General features: G+C 35.2%; 2 protein-coding genes and 1 long non-coding RNA gene across 4 annotated transcripts; all 3 read left to right on the top strand.

The window, feature by feature from the left end:
- The first annotated feature begins 652 nt into the window (after positions 1 to 652).
- Positions 653 to 2187, top strand: LOC116205571 (fasciclin-like arabinogalactan protein 10). Its single transcript, XM_031538202.1, has one exon. The coding sequence runs from the start codon at positions 732 to 734 to the stop codon at positions 1998 to 2000; it is 1269 nt and encodes a 422-aa protein (XP_031394062.1). The 5' UTR covers positions 653 to 731; the 3' UTR covers positions 2001 to 2187.
- An 8787-nt stretch (positions 2188 to 10974) lies between these two features.
- Positions 10975 to 13108, top strand: LOC116205489. Of its 2 annotated transcripts, none has more exons than XR_004156515.1 (4): positions 10975 to 11116; positions 11310 to 11407; positions 11513 to 11614; positions 12713 to 13108. It is a non-coding gene; the product is annotated as an uncharacterized LOC116205489 (long non-coding RNA). The 2 variants fall into 2 exon arrangements; XR_004156516.1 differs by having other exon boundaries at positions 11203 to 11407.
- Positions 13109 to 15107: 1999 nt separating this feature from the next.
- Positions 15108 to 17709, top strand: LOC116202242 (peptidyl-prolyl cis-trans isomerase CYP18-1). Its single transcript, XM_031533702.1, has 5 exons — positions 15108 to 15348; positions 15449 to 15523; positions 16032 to 16193; positions 16773 to 16931; positions 17361 to 17709. Exons 1-5 carry the CDS (start codon positions 15346 to 15348, stop codon positions 17442 to 17444), a joined length of 483 nt encoding a protein of 160 aa, XP_031389562.1. The 5' UTR covers positions 15108 to 15345; the 3' UTR covers positions 17445 to 17709.
- The last annotated feature ends 4507 nt before the right edge of the window (positions 17710 to 22216 follow it).

Here is a 22216-nt window from a genome sequence, read left to right as displayed (position 1 = left end):
GCATCAGTCAACATAAAAACAACCACTAAATTAACAATTTGCCCATGAATATTGACGTAATATCAAATCAGATCTCAAAATTTTTTTTATATTAAATCGGATATAAATAGATTAAGCATACATCACATGACTCATTCAAACATTTAGTGACATTATTTTTTATATTTTTATATCAATTTTGATTTTGACTTATTAAATGTACATTATATTATCCTTTTCCATCAAAAGATTCTATCGAGTTTTTCACGACAGACGGACGGAATGAACAATATGATATACATTAAATAGATTAAAATTAAAATTGATGTAAAAAAGTTTTTGAAATAAAATTTGATATAATATCAATATCTCGAGAGGTAAATTATTAGTTTGCTAAAAAAACAATAATAAAGAAGCTTGGCATCAATGGCGAATTGAATGGTGGAAGATGGAGATGATGAAGAAGCCATTTATACGTACGTACCAAAACGAACCAAAGTCTTTTCATTTCCAGCTGTGTCCCAAACCAAAACACCACTAGGCCACAGCCTTCGATGCCACCTCACGTGGGACCGACCCATCATCCTTGACCATAGTTAACGTTCTTAACCTAACCATGGATAGGTTAAGCCCTCGTACGTACCCTTCTCCTTCTTTCCCTTAATAACTCCCCCACTCACGGTCTTGAGCATCACTTCACTGTCTTCTTCTTTCAGCTCTGCTTCCTTCTCAGCCTCCATTAACGCCCGACAATGGCCTCGGCTCACCTCGTCGCCGTCACCTTCGCCCTCCTGGCCACCGCTATTTCGGCCCACAACATTACCGACATACTCGATGGCTTCCCCGAGTACTCCCTCTTCAACTCCTACCTCAGCCAGACGAAGCTCGCCGACGAGATCAACAGCCGCCAGACCCTCACCGTCCTCGCCCTCGACAACGCCGCCATGTCGGCGCTCGCTGGCAAGAAGCCCCTCTCAGTCATCAAGAATGAGCTCGAGATCCACGTCGTCCTCGACTACTTCGACCCCCAGAAGCTCCACCAGATCCCCGACGGTTCCACCCTCTCCACCACCCTCTACCAGACCACCGGCAATGCCCCCGGCAACATCGGCTTCGTCAACATTACCGTCCTGCAGGGAGGCAAGGTCGGGTTTGGCCCCGCCGCCCCCGGCTCCAAGCTCGACTCCACTTATACCAAGTCAGTGAAGCAGATCCCGTACAACATCTCCATCATCCAGATCAGTGCCCCCATCGTCGTGCCGCAGATCGTGAACGCCCCGGCCCCGACTGCCTCGGGCTCCAACATCACCGCCCTCCTCGAGAAGGCCGGCTGCAAGACGTTCGCGAGCCTGCTCATCTCCAGCGGCGTCATCAAGACGTATGAGTCGGCCATTGACAAAGGCCTGACGGTTTTCGCCCCCAATGACGAGGCGTTCAAGGCCAAGGGCGTGCCGGATCTCGGCAAGCTCACCAATGCCGAGCTCGTCTCCCTCCTACAGTACCACGCCGTTCCCTCGTACACTCCGATTGGCTCCCTGAAGAGCAGCAAGGACCCGATCAGCACTCTCGCGACTAATGGAGCCGCCAAGTATGACTTCACTGTGAAGACCGCCGGCGACTCGGTGACACTCGACACCGGGGTTGGCTCCTCCAGGGTGGCGAGCACCATCATCGACTCCACGCCGTTCGCCATCTTCGCCGTAGACAACGTCCTCCTCCCGACCGAGCTGTTCGGGAACTCGCCATCATCTGCGCCAGCGCCCGAGCCCGTCAGCGCGCCATCCCCGGCGCCGGTCGCCTCGGCTCCAGGCCCAGCAGTGGAGGCTTCCTCGCCGCTGGCAGCCTCGCCTCCTGCACCGCCAATGGACACGCCGGAGGGATCGCCCGCCGGCGCACCCGCGGCGAAGTCGGAGAACAGCACCTCGGATAACGCCGCGGTTCACGTGAAGGCACCTGCAATGCTCGCAGTGCTTCTTCTCACAGTGTCTGCCACTGTTATTTCCTCTCTTTTCTTGTCCTGAATGGTAATTTTACCACGAGATTTTTCTTGCCTTAATTAATTATTATTGTCATTAATTATCTCATTTTGTATCTTGATTTTTGTTTTTGTTGGAGAGAGATTCTAATTTTTATTTCGTTTTATTTATTTAATTCATATATTGTGGTTCGAGCTGCGTATTATTTATGGCCACCACCCCTTTTGGAGTATGCGACTGTTGTCGGTGCCTTTCTTAATTTTTGTATTGAATTTATAAATTTTTTTGTTTATCGAATTTTTTTTTTCTGGGCGAATACAGTTATTGAACTGACATCTTAACTCATGTTATAAATAGATGAAATAGATAATAATTCAAAGAGTAATTTGACAAATTGGTCCTTCACATATGCATGTGACGTTAAATTTGATCTCAAGAAATTTTTATATCCAATTGAACCGTAAAATATTAAGTGTAACATCAAATTCGATTTCAAAATTTTTTTTATATCAAATTAAATCTCGAGAGATTAAGTGCATATTAAATTGAACATTGAGAGATTGAGTGTACATTAAATTTGACCTTTCGTTAGAATGCTGTAAAAAAATAGATGGAAAAATATGATATGACATTTAATAGTTGATGTGGTATTATTTGATTGTTTTTTTTCATTTTTTTATATCAAATTAAACCTTCAGAGATTAAGTGTATATTAAATTGATCATTGAGAGATTAAGTGTACATTAAATTTGACTTTCCGTTAGAATGCTGTCAAAAAATGGATGAAAAAATGACATTTAATAGCTGATGTGATATTATTTGATTGTTTTCTTCCATTTTTTTCTTATTTCTCATTTTTATTTGACTTAAAAAAAATATTTCCTACAGTTCTCTCACTTTTTAGTCGAAGGTGAGAAAAACTTCCTCATCTCGGCGCGTCCTCCTCAATCGCTAGTGTTCTCGGCGTATACTCGCCAATTGCTATCGCCGTAATCTCTCAGTCACCCTTTCTCTCCTTGACTCTAACTCTCTATACTTGCCCAGCCTGACTGTATCGTGTGTCCCTACACGCCTTTTCGTTGCACCTCTAACTCTCTATGTTTGTAGGGACACACGATATAGTAAGGCAGGGCAAAGCATAGAGAGCTAGAGGCAAGGAGATAGAGAGTGACGGAGTGATTACGGCGGCAGCAATTGGCGAGTCTACGTCGAAAGCACCGGCGATTGAGGAGGACACGCAGAGAGGAGAAAATTTTTCCTGCCTCTGACTGAAAAGTGAAGAAACTGTAGGAAATACTTTTTTAAGCCAGATGTAAATGGGAAATAAGAAAAAAAAATGGAAGAAAACAATAAAACAATGCCACATCAGCTGTTAAATGCCAAATCAGATTTTTCAATACATTTTTTGATGGTATTCTGATGAAAATGTCGGATTTGATGTACACTTAATCTCTCAATGTTCAATTTGATGTAAAAAAAAATTTTGACGTTAGATTTGATATATATTTAATCTCTCAAAGTTCAATTTGATGTAAAAAAAATTTTGAGGTCGAATTTGATATATACTTAATCTCTCAAGGTTTAATTTGATGTAAAAAATTTCTTGAGTTCAGATTTGATAATTTTTTAAAGAATCAATTTGTCAATTTACTCTAACATATATATATATATATATATATATAATGTTGTAGTTAATGCATTGAATAAGAATGAAAATAAAAATGTTAAAATAATATAAGAATAAAGTAGTAAAATCTTGATTAATTTATATGTTAATATACTATATGCCTGGTAATTTCGGACACGACACGATAACATGCAAAATTAAACAGGTTTGGTTTTGCTTAAATAGATTTTTGGTCTAAACGGGTCGAATTACCTAACCAGTTTAAATAATTGTGTCTTAACGGATTAAACTTTCGTAACCTGTATAGACATGATTAGAGACGTATGAGTAAGCGTGTTTCATGTTAATTTGAATTTTGAAGTCATGTAAGTTATGAACTTGTCTGAGTTGTGTTTGGAGAATATTTAGTTAATGATGGCTTATGAATAGCTTACCCCAAGTATGATGTAATATTTTCATCGGATAATGGATTCTGGATGTTTTTTGTTATGCTTAATTTACTTTGAATGTAGTCTTGTTTATCGTATTTGTCATGTTTAATCGTGTGGGTATATACATTGTACACAATTAGACACGTTTAATTATACAGGTTAAGCAAGTTAATCGTGTTAACATAGATGTAAATGGATCATGTTCGTGTTTATGAAATCTGACACATATAATAATCGTGTTTTATCTGGGTTTAGACTTCTGTGACAAGAGACTATTTAGACACGACACGTTTAAACACGATACGATACGAATTGCAAAATCTAATATACTATATATAGTATAAAAATAATTTTCATCACTTATCACCATGTCAAATAAATATATTTATCGTTTTAAAATGATAAATAATAATTTATATTTATATAAATTTAAAATAAATTTTGAATTATTTAAGCATTATAGCTAATGTTATAAAAGCTTAATTAAGCAAAATCCTTATTCAATTGATTGGGTCATTTTATTTAAAAATGTTCAAATTTTTAAAACTCAATATCTAAGATATCAATTAGAATAAAAGTGCACATGTAAATAATGAAATTTAAAAATTTTAGTAGACTCTAAAGTTCGTATTCTTTTATTAAATAAAATTAACGATTATATATTTAAAAATATTTAAATTTTAAATTAATTTGATAATTGCAATTATGTATATATTACGTGAATTCCTTATTTAAGAACTTTTAATATTTAATATATATTCAATATATATTTTTCTATTATAAGTTTAAATTTACTATATAACTTTTTACATGCTAATAAATTATAAATTCTAACTAATGATTGTTTATATATTTAAATTTTTTCAATATTTTTTTTTACGAAATTCGTCCAATATATGGGCCGAATAAACTTATAAGTAATAATAATTTGGCAAAAATTTGATGGGGGTAAATAGGTGAAACTAAACGGTAACTATGAGATGTTATGCGATGTACCAAGATTTTGTCGGTGAGTGGAATGATGAGGATTGAGGTCCTGAGGATCGCCTTGTTGGATACTAAATTAACGGAGAGGCCACGTGGATGGATGCCCGCATGGACGAGGGATGAAATTTGGGCCCCATAGAAAGTGAGTGCGTCTAATCCTCATAGTCCAACTTCAGATTTTGGATGTCTCCAGAAACGAGATCTTTTCGTTGATGTTGTTCTGTATGTGAAGCAAAGTTGGTTAATAATCGGGGTGGGCACGAGACGGGACGTTTCCATTATCAGCGCTAATTGTAATCATTTCAAATTTTCGAGAATAAGATTTTTCTAATCGAAGCTAATCTCGAAACCATATTAAAATTATAAAATTATTCTGAAAATAAATTATTTTTCGGTTCAATTAATTGAATTGTCTCAAATTGGCAATGAGACTTCTTGCTTCTTGGTGCTACTTGGTGCCCAACAAGTTTCTTCAATTTTTTTTTTGGTTGGATCGATGAGTTTCTTCATTTCTCAGAAAGCAGACAAGAAGAGAGGCAAGTTATGTCGAAGGGAGTCGAGAGGAACGAAGAAGAAGAGGGACTAGGGTTTATATATTTGTAATTCTAATGTCATGTTTGGATTCAGAGTTTTTTTATTTTAATTTTAACTTTAATTTTAATTCAACACACTACACATTAAAAATACACATTTTTCAATTTAAAAATTTTAACTTTAACTTTAACTTTAACTCAAGACACTACACAATAAAAACACACGTTTCCCAAGTTAAATTTATAATCACATCTCATCTGTCATTTTTCATAATCAAAATTAAAATCAAAATAACTTTAATTATAAATTCAAACAGTCCCTAAATTTCTTTCAATTTTTTATTTAAAAAAGGGAAAGTGCCGGAGATTAGAGTTTCTGCCTTACTGGAGTGCACATTTTTTGCCGCACTTATGTACACAGCAAATTATATATTATATATATTTAGAACGGGACCCATGATTGATCGTAATTTTTGGAATTTGAAAACAATAACCGTCCTGAAACCGAATTAACTGAAAATCTAGAAACCGAATTTTTCTGAAACCAAAAATTCAGTTATTTTTTGATAATGGAAGGGACGATTATCGGGACAGTTTGGTTATCACTTTTTTTTCACACCTTAGTTAATAGTCTTGATCAAGTAATAAGTTGGGGATACAATCCCATAAAAAAGAATATAAGGAACCATTTGGTTCGCCGATTGTTAGATTACTGAGAACGTCAAGATTATTAGAAAAATTGACCCGTTTAGAATTTTACTTGGAATATAGGTCGTATTTGAAGATTGTTGTGTTTAGCAAGTATATTAGATTACTGGAAATATGAACGGCAATATAATATTTTGGTGTTTGGTAAACAAATTGAAGGGAAAGGAATGCCAATTTACAATAATATCTCTGCTTGCTAACAAAAGACAAATTAAATGTAATATGTTGGTGATGCTGATACCCAATGAGAATGGATCTGACACGAAGCGGAACCGAATTTGGTGATGGGATTGGTGAAGAACTTCGAACAACTCAGAGGATGGGGATAAAGAAGACGAACTTAGACAGAAACGAACGGCTCGAGGCACGGAGGGAACTCTTACTTAGTGACCATTTTCAAAGAATAAAATAATTACCCATACAATCTACTGCACCAGGTGACTGTCAACGGATTCTATACCAGAAATAAAACGAATCTCATACATGAAATTAGGAAGAAAAATATCCTAATTAGCACAAAAAACGAATCACATACAAGAATTTAGGAAGAAAAATACAATAAATCACTAATCAATATTCCTTTCCATAATTTTGCTAATGCTAACACTTTCATATTAGAATTCTATATATTTTGGCAATGGTCCAACTAACCCCAAATCAAATCCCTTAAAAATTTTTTCTTTTAAATTTCACATCACAGCCTACAAACAATTATCAATGTTGAATTACAAAACAAGACTTTCAAAATGATGATAGAGGCAAGAAATAGCACAATATCATGACAATTGAAGCTAATAATGAGTGGATTACAATGATAATAGATCGAGTATCAAAGGAAACGAATCCTACAAATAGAAGAAATAGAACAAGAATCATAACAAAGAGCCAAATTTTCAAAAGAAAGCAAGTCGGAGACATACCTGATGACGAATTGAGTGAGAGACGAGAAGTTGTCGACCAAGCTGAGGGCAATGGAGGAATAGAAGAAATGTGGAGATGGATGAGTAATTGGGAAAGCAAGGTTTGAGTGGTAAAAGATGAGACGTGAGATGAGGCAATGGAGTATATTGGAAAAGAACATAGATTTTTTACTTTACAATGGTGGAGTTCAATTTGGTAATTGAAAAATACCATGTGTGAGGGTGGGAAAGTTTTTCCCTGGACTCGCACGTTATTTTTACAGAGGAAAACCCGTGAAGCCAAACACTTTCCTAACAAACATTGTATTTTAGGATGTAAAGTTGGAGGATTCCCGGGAAAATTCAAACTTTACATTAATCCAAACAGCCCGTGAGGGAAATTCTACCATATGGCACGATTTTCACTTCATTTATAGCACAGTTTGATTTAATATCACTCTAGGTGTACTTGCACTATGTACAAAGTAATAAATAAAACTTGATATTTAACTGTAAATTTCAGAATATAAGCGATAGCTATGTTATCTCAAGTAATTGACAATTGAAATTTAATCAAAATAACATAATTTATTATTCATACAAATATGGTGAAAGTTGTTCTCTATGTGCTTTTATTTTTCCATTGTAATAAGGAAATGAAAAGGTAAGCGTGTGAGAAACTGCACCTATATGGCTACATATGACTACGAGGGCTGTCTCAAAATCATAAATTGAGTGTAACCGAAAATGAAAAATCATGAATTGTGATGAATTGAGATTATTGTAGGAAAAAACATAATTTTTTTTATTGTGGAGAGCAATAAGATGAAGTATCACAGGAAAAAGGAAAACAGAAAAATGAAAAAAAGCTTCAAGATTAGCAACTCATAATTGCGAAAATTTTATTTTTCGAAGGGCGGGTCCGTCTCGAATCAATCGGTCAAAGTCTATTGAAATTTTCAAATATTAGATTTTTTTAATTAAAAAAAAGCTCTGCCGTGGTATGGTGCGCCAGTTCACGTGGGGTCCTCCAATTGAGGTTTGTGACTGGTGCTGAGTTGGGAATGGCCCTCATGTGGTTGCACTTTCAAAGCCTCCACAATCAATTTTCTTTTTTAATATTTTTATTCCTTGGAAATCAATTCATTTGCAAATAAGATTTTATTTTTAATTCGATTTTATTTTTTATTAATTTTTTTTCTAATCATGTGCATTGGACATGCTATTTTTGTCAATTTTAACTACATAAGTAACCATAGGAGGGACATTTTCATTGGGCCTTCCTCGGTAGTAAAAAATGTGCACAAAATACTTCAGGAGGCAAAAGTGCCCCAAATTGATACTTGAGACTATATTCATTTATTGTCTTTAATTTAAGTCTCTAAAGTGGCACATCTTAACCACATAATCATCATATCATTTAAAAATACATTCAATAAAAGAATAAACTCATTGTCCCGACAATCGTCTTTATTTTTTAATCACTTTATGGGTCCATGTACATATTAAATAAAAAAAAAGCCAATGACCCATTTTTCAAGATTCTTTTTAAAATAAAATAAAATAAGGGAAAGGGTGGGGGCAAAAACAGCTTTTCCTTGCATCTCTCATTTGAGAGACGCCTCGGCCGGACGGCATCTCCACCCCAATGAATTTAGTCTTAGGGTTGAAAGATATTTTTCCCTTAAGGTTAAAATGGAATATTTGTCACAATTAAAAGAGTTGCATGTGAAATTTTTATTTTCACTTCTCTCCTCCTTCCTAATATTTTAAAGCTTGAAAGCTCCATTTCACTTTCGTCTTCCGAAATTGCCCGTACCTAATCTATATAAGGTTAATCATGTATAAAGACGCAATATTTGTTCAAATTTTCAATTCAAGCACGACCTTGCGGAGATTGCATAGAAATGCAGAATTTTCGTTTTAATCACAAATCTAGTACGACCTTTGCTTAAATTCCTAATTCTACTAGGACCTTTCAGAAATAGTATAGAAAGGCACGACCGTTCGTTTTAGTCTAAAATTTTACATGATCTTTTATTTTAGTCTCAAATCTAGCATGATAAGAAGACCCCATATATTTTTATTTAATTCCACATATCATCAAATAATGTTACGACGCGTGACATCATTAATGCCTAGTCAGCCACCACCTTTAAAATTGATGAAAAATTTAACGTCGTGCTAGATTTGAGACTAAAACGAAAGGTCGTGCATTTCTAGACTATTTTTGAAAGGTCATGCTAGAATTAAAAATTCAAGTAAATGTCATGTATTTTTACGTGATTAACCTAATATATATATGTATGTATAATAATTTATAGAGTACTCTCATTAAATTCTCTCATTTGTACAATAAAGTGAATCCACATAAATGTATTGGACAAACTCTCAACTTGTAGTCAAACTTTTTTTCAGAGTTTTTCTATTAATATATACTCGAAAATTTATTTTTTGATCCTTGATAATATATTCATACAATTTTATTAAATGTTTTCAAGGAAATAAATTACCAAATTTTAATAATAATGAATTTATGCTTACACAAACCGAGGGATTTCCATTCTCCTACCCAAGGCATCGCCATGCCACCCCCGATATCCTTCATATATATTATATGGTTAATCACCTAAAAAAACACAAACATTTATATTTTTTCCTAAATACAACACAATCTTTAGAAAATACGACATAAATGCACGACGTCTGTATTTTTTCCTAAATATAGAACATGACCTTTCGAGAGTATGGCGGCTCAGTCTAGTATATATTACCTTTAATGCATACCTGTGGTGTGACTTGATATCTCTAAATCCATGACCCATGAGACTTGGTCATCAATCATCACCACACTGGTCTTGCTGCGTTACCGTCGTCCTTCTCAACGATAATACTTCGACCAGGGGGCGTTTGGATATAGTGCTAATCATTGATAGGATCTCACAATTCAATCATACTTGATGTCTATCGAACCTATTATTACAAGGATGTTATCGTTTAAAATGATAGTCTAACCACTCGATAACAACAATGCCTCATGGTATATTAATGTCATAATATAGAATCGATGACATAATACCTTTAGGACACGTATCAATCCCAACATATTTCTCAAAGGGTTAATCTATACTAAATTCCTCCTCCTTCACATTTTTACCCCCAAATTACTCTCCACAATATTCCTACATTCCGTCTATGCCCTTCCTTCCATTTTGAATGCGCCACTCCTCTCGGGCATTACCAATGATGGTCGAACTGATTCTTCCGACCGCCACGTCCTGCTGCTCCCACATGAGAGATATATAAGTCAACTTCTCCCCCCAAAATCAGTTAAAAAGCAACGCAATTGCATTACAACTTCATTTTAAGATTAAATTTACATCACAATTTACTTCAATATTGATAAAGAAATAAAAATCGTAGAAGATAATTTCTAAATATCCTTGTAACTAATAGTTGTTAATATCCTTCGATTATTAGCAGCTTCACCTATTATTTCCTTGTGTTCGTTTAGAACTTGCGCCCATTTAGACTCGTGCCTTCCTTCAAGACCCTAATTGATACCCCTGTGCCTCTCGGACACTAATAGTGCGTTTAGTTTTAAAATTAAAGTAATTTTGATTTTAATTGTGAAAAATAACAAATGTTGTGTAGTGTGTTGAGTTAAAGTTAAAGTTAAAATTTTTGATTTGGAAAATGTGTATTTTTGTTGTGTAATGGATTGAGTTAAAGTTAAACTTAAAATTTTTGTGATTTTAACCTTGAAAACAAACGGGACATAACTGATGCTGTTGAGTTAACACTTTCTCGCCCTCCTTCGCCAACCTTATCAGCATCTTCTTCCCCAACGCCAACTGCCCCTTCCGAGTGGAATTAGTCCCTTCAATCTCCCGGATAACGCTTCCCTTTGCTGTCTCTTCCTTTCGCCTATCTTGATTTTTGCCCGATGTCAATGCCCTGCTTTGTTCTTCCATTGGTAGTTTCCTCCTTTCTTCTTGATTTTGCATATCATGCTCGCCTCTTATGTATTTTTCGCCTTTTGGTTTCTGCTATGGCAATTAGACTACTCTGCCATCATGGTCCTTTTACTCCACCAAACGACAACATGCCCGACTTGTCCCGTGAGCCTCACGATGTGCCCTAACCACCGACTTACTTCCATTGCCCAGTGATCAGGCCCTAAGATGGAGACAGGCTAAGATGCTTCAATCAACACAGTTAGCCACTTTCACTTCCCCAAGCAGCAGTACTTTTGTTGCAATACTTGGTAATACCATGGCTTAACTTTTGTTGCAATAAATTTTCCTTTTTTTTTTTTGAATGCATTAGCTTCTCCTTGATTCCTTGAAATAACTTCTATCAACTATTGTAGGTCGTCAATATAATGATAATGGAGGTTCTTGAAGCTGCTAAAGATATGTGAATGGATAGTCTACTGGTCCAATTAACAAGAAAGCCATAGCTATGTTATTCGGTACTTATTTTGTCTGCGTTTTGGCATGGTCTTAAAGTTGAGAAAATTTTCTTAAAAATTAATTGAGAAGCGATGGGAATGACGGAACTTATGAATATAAAAGATTCTATTGAAAAATGAATCCTAATAATTCATTGGGTGGGATGGCGGAACGAACTGGGGCCAATTCATTTATTCTGAATGGAAGTTCAACTATTCTAACACGAAGAGGAGTTATCATTAGATGATTGCTGCCCTTCGTGATAGGCATTTCAAGATGACCTAGAAGAAGTTAAACCTTCTGTTACATAAAGCAATAAGATAAATCTCTTGAATCAAAGTATTTTCACGAGTACTCTGACAGGTATGTAAAATCCATTTTCTTGTGTGTTGAATGGGTTAGCCATTACACTTTCGGGCACAGCTGAAACGAGAACGAAGGGCTATAATTGGTTTGTGTTGGAATTGCATGTCTCGGGTGTTGCTTGGTAACATTTTTCGCTCGGGGTAATTATAATCAGCTTACTTAAGAATTGAATTTCCATATCAATCAACCATAATCTTTCAGTCAAATAACTGCAAATGTTATCTATGTTGAAATCTCAAATTGGTGTATGGCTTAACTAATGCTCACATTGCAGTTTTAATTCTGAATTAGCTCGAACACTTTTCTTCATATATTTTAGTTTTAAGTTACGTTTAGCTCACTTGGTGAGAATAAGACTTGTTTTGTTATTCTATTGATCAATGTAACATTTTTATACTGAGAATCAAAATTGTTCGCTATATATCAATTAGGCCAGAAGAAATTTTTCTAGAGATTAATGTCTTGTGGGACCATTGGAAAATATAATGAGTAGGTCATAACTCTTGATTTAACTTTGCATTTATATCAGCAATATATTATTAGGTCGATAGTATATTTAAAGATTAAAACACATGACTCCGTGGGGGTAAATGCAGAATACCATATTTCTATTCACCAACCAAAAATAAAATAAAAATAAAAATAAAAGCCCATATTTCTACTCTTTCCTGAAAATGGCCATTGCACTCTACATGTATGTGTTCCTTCTTGATTATTTTGGAAGAATTTGACGCCAAGTTTTAATCTTGCAGAGCTTTGATTATGATATATACCTTAGGGGGAGCTATCATTGTATGATACCAAGGCAATAAGCTTCAGTTAATCTTTCAAAGTGCCTTCATCACCGTCCTTCCCATTGGTTGTTGCCTTCTTCTTCTTTTTTTCCCCCCCTGTGTATCTTCGAAGTGTTTTTGCAAGAGTATTCACCTTTCCTTTGCTTAAGACATGAAGATAAGTGTGATTAAGACCATGGATGATTCCACCTCACCCCTATAAATGTACACTTTTTTTTATTTGTCCAGTGTCTGTCGCTCAGATTTTTTTTTCTCCTTTATGCTCTTGTTAATTTAATTACTAGAAAGTTCATCCGAGAGCTAGAAGAACAGCTTATTGAAGACCAGGATAAATTAAGTGTCATAGAAACTTTATTCGCCTTTTTATAGAGTTTATTTATTATATTTATACTTATAATTATATATAATTCTTATTGTTTGTTTATGATAAAAAAATGTAGCAATATTTATTTCAATGAATTTTTTGTTCTTTTTATCAATCGTCAATGATATATCTAAGCCCCGTCAGCAGAGATTACAGAGGGGGAGAGAGAGAGAGAGGGTGGATGGGCTGCGCAAATTTCAAAAGATGAAAAAGATTTGGGCCATTTTGAAATTGTCGTGGAAAATGCTAGCTAACTTGACAAAATTTAACGATTGCATCAGCAATTAGTGGCGGTTTCTTGACGGATTATAATGGTAGGGTAGATTTGGGACAATTTTGAAATGTTGTGATTTTACATAAATTTTTTAAAATACGTGCAAGATTTAGAAAAAATTTTATGGTATGTCCCTTTTTAAGTATTTAATCCAATATTTATTCATAATATACACAAGAAAATTGGAAAAATCTAATGATTATTGTGCTTTATGCATTGTCAAAAACATATGCTTGACTTTAAATAAAATAAATGGATGTATTAGATAATTGTGTATAATGAGATTGTGTGTTTGAATAGGATATGAGACCCACCAGTTTGACTTTTTAAATGTGTATTTTGTTATGTAGTGTAGAGTTAAAGTTAAAGTTAAAATCATGATGATTTTAACTTCGAATCCAAACAGGGCTTAAGTTTGCCCATGGATTTAGTTTGTTAGAAAATTTCATTTTTCTTGTTCGGTTGCTTTAGTCTCGACTCTCGGGCCAATTAGTTGAATAAATTATTTGAGAGATGCAATAAATATCAAATTTGAAAATTATGTTACTTTTCCGATTCTAATTAATATCACTTAACCAAGAATCATCATTTATATATTATCAATATCAACTTTAAAAAATTACTTATATAAATTATTTGAGAAATGTAATAAAATGAATCAACTATGCGTATATACGAAATGTACCATTCACACCACTAGATTGTGCAAGTTCTGTCAATGAATTTCATATCACTAGATCATTGACTTCAGGAACAAGGAAAATCTCAAGGTATACTACTACCAGTAATAGGTTTGGATTAATTAACATGTCCCTATATATACTCTTGAATTTTCAATTTTCTGATCTTGTATTATGTACCCGAACTTCTTATCCGTATCTATATATTGTAAAACATCTATATATAACGCATACATAAGCCTTAAATTTAAATTTTAAGAGCAAAATGAAATGAAAATTTGAACAAAGATGATTTTCAACCGCAACGTGCGTGCATATATACTAGTTGCCTTAAAAAACTCAAACTTTTCACATTTTTATCAATTTTAACACGAACTTTTTTTTCTTGACTTAAAAATGCATAAACTATCAATTTGATAATAGCATGCATCGATTTTTCCATTAATTTAAATGAGAATTGCTGGTCATCACCTTTCGCTCAGGATAGCCAGCGACCCTGCAAGAGTGGTGGCGGCAGCCTCTGGTGGGGCTCGCCCATAATTTGAAAAAACAAAGTAAATTTGAGAAAGGAAGGAAGAGGGAGGTCAACGGTAGGAGCCTCATCGGCGGTCACCATCCCCCATCGGGATCGTTAACGACTTTTGTCGTCATAGGCGACCCCGATTGTGGGGTTGCGGCCGCCGTTGAAACCCCATCAAAAAAAAAATGACGCTGTGCTAACATTAATATCAAATTAGTAATTTGTTCATTTTTAAATTAAGAAAAAAAATCATACTAAATTAATAATTAATAAAATGTGAAAAATTTGACTACTTTTCAAAACCCGGACTGACCCGCAGACTTGGTTATGTAGGATCCACTTCTTCAAAAGATTGTGTTGTGGGTCTTTAGCCCAACTTCCTATATGTCAAAGCCCAAATTCTTAGCCATCTACACGAAATCCCGTCCCTTGATTAAGTTGACCCCTGCACCTTGATCCGACGGTATAAGTCATACCTACCCTTACTCCTAAACGCCGACATTTCCGTCTCCCCCACCGGCTTCCGGAGCTGTCTTCTTCTCTCTCGTCCCTTTCTTCCTCATCTCCTTCTTTGCTTCCAGAGAGTCTCAGCTCTCCCTTCCAGTTCTCTTCTGTGAAGTTTCCTCAGCTCTGCTATAAATATTTCTGCTCCCCTCATTTCAACGGAAGCTTCTGGACCTCTTCAGTAAGAAGCAGCGGTAGCTCGGTCTCTCTCTCTCTCTCTGGGTGCGACCCATCACAGGCGCGACGGACATGGCAAGTTTTCGAGAAGCTTCTCTTACCACCTCTTGTTTCCTCTCTCTTACTCCGCCTCTTTCTCCATTTCGCTCAATTATTTGCTTTCTTCTTTCCGCAGTCGGTCACCCTTCACACCAATCTGGGCGACATCAAGTGCGAGATCGCCTGCGACGAGGCCCCCAAAACTGCCGAGGCAAGTATCCCGATAGTCCTATTCATGTATTCCGACAATTATGCTATGGCTGATATAAGTAAATGTCCTTTGAAGCCTTTAACTGGTGGAGGAGCTCTTATTGTCCCCTTATACCTCCATTTGATGCTTTCGCTCTCGTTAGTTTTGAGTTTGGCGGGTTAGTTTTGCCTTTGATTGTCGGCCTTTGCATCTACCGGAAGATCTAGAGTTTGGGAGAGTTGAGGTTCAGTATCAAATTGTTGCGATTAAGAAAATTGTATACTGCAGTGAGTTCTTCCACGAAGTGTTTCGTAAGCGTTTTGCGAGTATTCGGCATTATGAAGACAATTTTGCTGATATTTCTGTTACTTTGAGATTGCGGCGACTGTGCCGGTGCATAAAAATCTATGGTTGTGTTTGTAGAATGCTCATATTGTGTTGGAAAATATTAAGTGAGGCTGAATTTGAAAGCTTTTCAACTCATTGAGTAATAAGATAAAGTTGGATTGCTTGCTTTGTTTGGATGCAGAACTTTTTGGCCCTATGTGCAAGTGGTTATTATGATGGAACCGTATTCCACCGGAATATAAAAGGTTTTATGATTCAAGGTGGAGACCCAACAGGAACGGGAAAAGGGGGAACGAGTATTTGGGGCAAGAAATTCAATGATGAGATAAGAGAGTCTCTTAAGGTATGTGGTATTTACTCGAGACTGGAAGCATTGTTAGGCCAGATTTACTTCACCATTGCCTCCTCATAGTCATCCTGCTTCCTGAAAGCCTCTATAGTTTGCTCTGTGCCCCTTCACCTCATTCAGGATGTTCTCTTATTTAATAGGTTTTTTTCTACGTTTTTAAATGGGATGGGGGAGAAAAATAGGACCTTGTTGTGGGACCATGAGCAGGGGCTTCAATTTTGTACGATATGACGCCTATGCTTGCAGTAATATTCAGTCTTTGGGATGCTATGCTTCAATGCACTATGTTCTTCTAAACGACTTTCCCACGTTCTTATTAGCTAGGCAAAAGCTACCATTATATTTCGGTGGATTATTCTTGTTGCTTGATTGTGCCTGCTTCAATAGATGTCATGCTTTGCTGGCCCAACAACTTGGGGCCTTTTTTCTTATTAATACCTGAGCTCTTTGAATTGCATGTAATTTAATAAAATGAGCTGGATGGAGCTGGATGGTAGTACTGATAAAGTTTTCAGTATAATGATATTATGTTCAAGGATCCTTTGTGTTCACTGAATTTTCTTTTTGGTCCAGCACAATGCAAGGGGAATATTATCGATGGCAAATAGTGGGCCCAACACCAATGGGAGCCAGTTTTTCATAACCTATGCGAAGCAGCCACATCTCAATGGACTGTACACGGTGTTTGGAAGAGTGATTCATGGCTTTGAGGTCCTTGATCTCATGGAGAAGGTATGCACTACTAGCTGTCAGCTGTACTGGGTATTATTCGTTTCAGCAATCTGGAAAGAAAAATATCCCAATTTAGAATCCAATTATGCATATAACTTCATGCAAGCACATTGTTACTCGGCAAATTTAAACTATTGGAAACACTTGGGACTAAATTGGTGGAAACACTTTGGACTGCTCTGCATATGGTCCAACGTCCTGGTTCTGTAGAGTCCTTGCGATTTCCTTTCCTTTCGCAGCTACTGCTTGAGGTGTCTTCACAAGTAGCAAAATCATGTCACTGTTAATCCGTTAAACTGACTGAAAATAGGCTCCGCTTTATGGTTCTGATCCAAATGTAGAACCAATAGTGCTCTTTGTGCTGCTTCCCTACTTTCTTATTGTGTCTAGTGAACATCATGATTCATCAACTTCTTCATCTTCTCACAGACTCAAACAGGACCAGGAGATCGGCCGCTTGCTGAGATCAGGCTTAATCGGGTTACAATACACGCCAACCCCCTCGCAGGATAGTCAGTGGTGCTGCCTCAATGTATTACATTGCTGAACCAGGGTCTGTTGTATGGCAGCGTAATTATTAAGACGAAAGTAATCTTACATCTGAACGTCGAAATACCAATGGTATTTAGGTACGGACAGCATGAACATACTGCTCTCGTTCTGCAGATCTTTGTATAGAAATATCTTGATTGAGGATTGTGCCATTTTGACCCGCACCTTTATATAATCCCAGGGAAAACATCAGCAGCAGCAGCAAAACAATTGATTGTTCATCAAATTACATAGTATTGACTCTTTGCCTAGCGAGTAACATCAAGTTATATGGTGCTAGCACATTGTATAGAATGCGCCATTAAATTGTTAGGTCCTCAATTATGGAGGAAAGGCCCAACTCAGGCCATTGGGTCTACGGCACAGCTTCCTATAGGTCAAAGCCCAAACTAAAGCCGATCGACATGAAATCCCTTGCTCTTGATTAAGTTGAGCTCGATCGAATTGCCCCGTTTGGATTGCAAGAAATTCGATTTTAACTTTAACTTTAACTCAACACACTACACAACAAAAATATACATTTCCCAAGTTAAATTTATAATTACATCTCATTTGTCTTTTTCCACAATCAAAATCAAAATTAAAATCAAAGTAACTTTGAGCTTATGTTAACTATTGCCATTTCCATCTCCCCCGCCCTTCTACAGCTGTCTTCCTCTCTTGATTAGGTAGTGTTGTGGCTTATGAGAAAGTATTGACCAACTAATGTTGCAGAATAGATGCTAATCTTTATCAAATATATAAAAGCAGAGGATGAAATACATCTCTGATGGCATAATCTTTCGAGTAAATACAAATAACAAAGATGTGATAAATGTTTCTTTATTGTGTTATCACCTCGCTTGTGGAAAATGAAATGTGCTCTTTCAAAGATGTAACTAACATGTATAAGTATTTTAAGTAGCGATTTTTGGACTTACGAAGAAATAACTTCACTTCGGAAAACGACATAATGAAAGTTGAGGAAGAATCAACAAAAGTTGTGGAAGAGTAAAGATTGTGTTGAGTTTGGAGGTGAGTAGTGATTGGGCGGCTTAAATTACTAAGATTTGATCATTCGTCCATTTATCAATAAAGTATTGGTTGAGTAATAAAAATGTCTAACTTTGTAAGGAGAATAACACAAGTTTAAGTTCGGGAAGCGCACTTGATGAAAGGAAAAATAACCTCTAATACTCGATCTCTCGGAATTTGGAGAGCAACGTCTCCCATAATTTCAATTAGATGGGGTTCATGTGTCCTTGAAAATAGACCCCACAACAAGAATACAAGAAAAGTTTCCAATATTAGACCCATATTCAAAACATCATTTTTTCAATTACAGGCCGGGAGGTTTATGAACATAGTATAAGGAAGTAAAAAATAAGTACAAATCTAAATCTAAACAAAAGGAAATATATAGTCTCATTAGTGAGAATTATATTTGAAATTTCTTAATTCATAGGCGAGAATACGTCCCATTAGACTATGTTCTCTTGCTCGTTTTACAACTTTAAATACCAGTATTGCTTTTATTAATGAAAATTATTTTATCAACCTAATAACTTCATCCCGTACTCATTCTCGAGCCTTTTCTCTACTTTATATAAATTGTAGAATCTTTTGGCAAATCAACATTAGAAAGTGTTGAATCTGATGAAAGAACGTACGAGATGTTTGGCAAAGTTATAACAGAGTTACAATGGCAGCGAAGTTGCGCTTGAGCGCCAATTGAATGAAATAAAATTTTATCAACTTATACATTTTTCCACACTTATACAAGAAATTTATTTATACATGTAATAATAAGTAGAAATAAATATATAAAAATTAGGTAGCATTACGAGGATTAGTGCATTTGTCCATAATGATACTTGTTACCTATGCTCACTACAATGATTTGGCTTTTTAGCGACTAAATATTTAGCAACTTACAAGACTTAGTTACTAAATGTTATCATATAACAACTAATAATTAGATTGTGTGCAAAAAGTAAGACCGGTATCAACCATTATTTAAATGTTACCAGTGTTGTTTCGACCACTAAACTCATATATGGTTGCTAGAAATTGTAAAATTGTCGACTAGCTGATCAAGTTAGTAGATAGATCTTATATTTAACAACAAAACATTGGTTCTAGCTGTTAAAAATGATAAACGTATAAAGACTAATGCATTTCTAGTTGCTAAAGATACATTTTAATTTTTTCTTCGCTAATTTGAACCTGCGGCCGCTAATAAGTGGAAGCATGAGTAGGTATTTCATAGATTTGGCAACGAACTATTAGCAACTAAAATTAACTAAAGTTAGTTGTTGAAAGCTTTAATTTGAGATCTTTCTCGTTAGGGTAATTTCTATCTTCACTTGCTTCTTTCTTCAAAGCAGCAGCTTCATGAGATCCTTCTTCCGCCGGTTGAGATTTTTCCTCGGTTTGGTTTTATTTTCTTCTTCCGCTAACACTTCTTCAACTGCCGTAACTTCCGTTCGAGGTTGGATAGCTTCTGCTCAGCTCCTATAAATGTCTACAACCTCCTGAATTTCTTCTCCGCAGCAGCTGTTTGCCTGTTAAACCTAATATTCACACATTTCCAACAAAAACTGTAAATCAAACAGTATGGAGGTTTCCAGCTGATGCTAGGACTATTGGAAAATTGATCAATGTAGCTTGGATAGGGTTTAATACCAGAATTTTAATTATATTATTATCAACCCTAAGGGGTTTAATTGCACTACTAAAAGCAGACAATATGGACCTGTATAAAAATGAATATACAAATGGAGAAACAAAAGAATCATTCTCAATGATTATTTTTTTCGATATCTAATAAAATGTCATTTGACTAAATCTTATGAACTTATATCCTGTTATGATACACACACACACACACATATATATATATATATATTGCATGTTTTTTGTTGGATCTTACATGTGGATTACTTTTAGGCTGGGGTCGATATTGAGTGGGAGTTGCAGCATATTAAGGATTGTGTCGATGATATGATGTCTGACCGTTACAAGGAGTTTGGGTCTCGCTGCCACGCATACTATAGAAAGTGTGGTGGAGGACAAGCTGGCAGGAAGAACCCAATCAAGCATCTTGTTTATATGGCTTGTTAGTTTCACAATATTATTTTAAAATCACAACTTTAATATAATTCTACTCACAACAAAATAAAATAATTCATACAAAGTCAAAGAGTGGGTCCCATTTATATAACTTTTTTTCAATAACAAAACAAAATAACTTATACAAAGTCAAATAGTGGGCTCCATTTATATCACTCTTTTTCAAAATCTGATTTTAAAATCTTATTTTCAAATCAAATGTAGTAGTAATGATTATGTTATTGAATTATAAAAAAAATCTGAAAAAAGTAATAAATAATTAAGAGAAAACAATAATTGTGTTATTAAATTGTGAAATAAGTAATAAATAATCGAGAAAAAAAAATAATTGCGTAAAATTGTGAAAAAAAAGTAATAAATAGTTGATAGAATTTATTAAAAATTGAATTGAATAGTTAAAATATTGAATAAAAAAGGAGAAATAATAATTGTATTGTTGAATTGAAGATAAGTAAAATGAAGTGAGGTAGAGTAAAAAAATATTTTAAAATCAAACCCAGACTCTCTCTCTCTCTCTCTTTTCCTTTTCTTCTCTCTTTTTTCTCCTTATGCTGAACTCTCTTAATGAAGACATCTTATTTTTGATATTTTCGTGTCAGTCTTTTTCCTTTCCTCCCGAAAGTTAGGATTCTCCACTGCAAAGCTTCGGAACTTTGAATGAGCTGATGAAAGACCTTGGTTGCTGCCATTGTTCCTTTAAGTCGGAGTAATATATAAAAGTCAGAGCGCGAATTATGAATGCTCCGTTTAGATAATCTCAATGCTCTCAATTCTTTCATTTTTTAAAAATATTTTATATTATTCTCAATAAAATTATGACACTTGATTATTATATTAAAAACTGAGATGAAATAATTAATTTCTTAAAAGATAAGAAATTTATTAGTTTATGGACAAACATTAAATATATTCTTGAAAAATGAAAAATATTCTCGACAGCTCCATTCATCCATGTAAATTAATTTCATAGTAAATTTAACAATTTTTTGTAAATTAATTTTCTTATATTGCCACGTGTCCGCATGCTTGCACCTGATTTATTATATGATAAATATGAAACAATTAATTTTTTTGGATGAAATGAGTCAATTTATATTTACGTAATTCATAAAGTTTCTAACATGAATTATCATGTATATCCGTTTATAAAAATAAATTATGATAATTTATTCTTTTAAATAATTTTTATATTTTTTTAGATGTGTACTCTGGGCATCTAGAAACTCAACGGACCCTGACTAATTCAGTTCAAGTCAGGTCGGCTCACCAATGATAAATCTCTCCCAATTTAAGAATTTTTTCCATTCCTAATACTCGAACTTGAGATCATGATACATATAAGAAGTGTTAAACCGGTTGAATCAGTTATTCTTGATTAATTTTATATTTTTGGACATTGGCCATTTCAAATATTTCTAATTAATTCACAAAATCCTTCTAGTCAACGAGTTTGTTAACACACACACACACACACACACGCGAGAGAGAAGTCAAACTCAAAGTGGGGACGTCCACGAGAACAAAGTCCTTCTTGAACTTCTATGTCGTCTCCTTCTTGCTTTCCAGGGGAATCTCAGCTCTCTTTCTCTTTCTCAAGGCTCCAGCTTGGTCTCTCTATCTCT

The sequence above is a fragment of the Punica granatum genome, chromosome 4 (genome assembly GCF_007655135.1).
Source record: "Punica granatum isolate Tunisia-2019 chromosome 4, ASM765513v2, whole genome shotgun sequence".
NCBI lineage: Eukaryota > Viridiplantae > Streptophyta > Magnoliopsida > Myrtales > Lythraceae > Punica > Punica granatum.
Note: the sequence above shows the minus strand (reverse complement) of the source record. Positions and strands in the feature narration are given on the sequence as shown.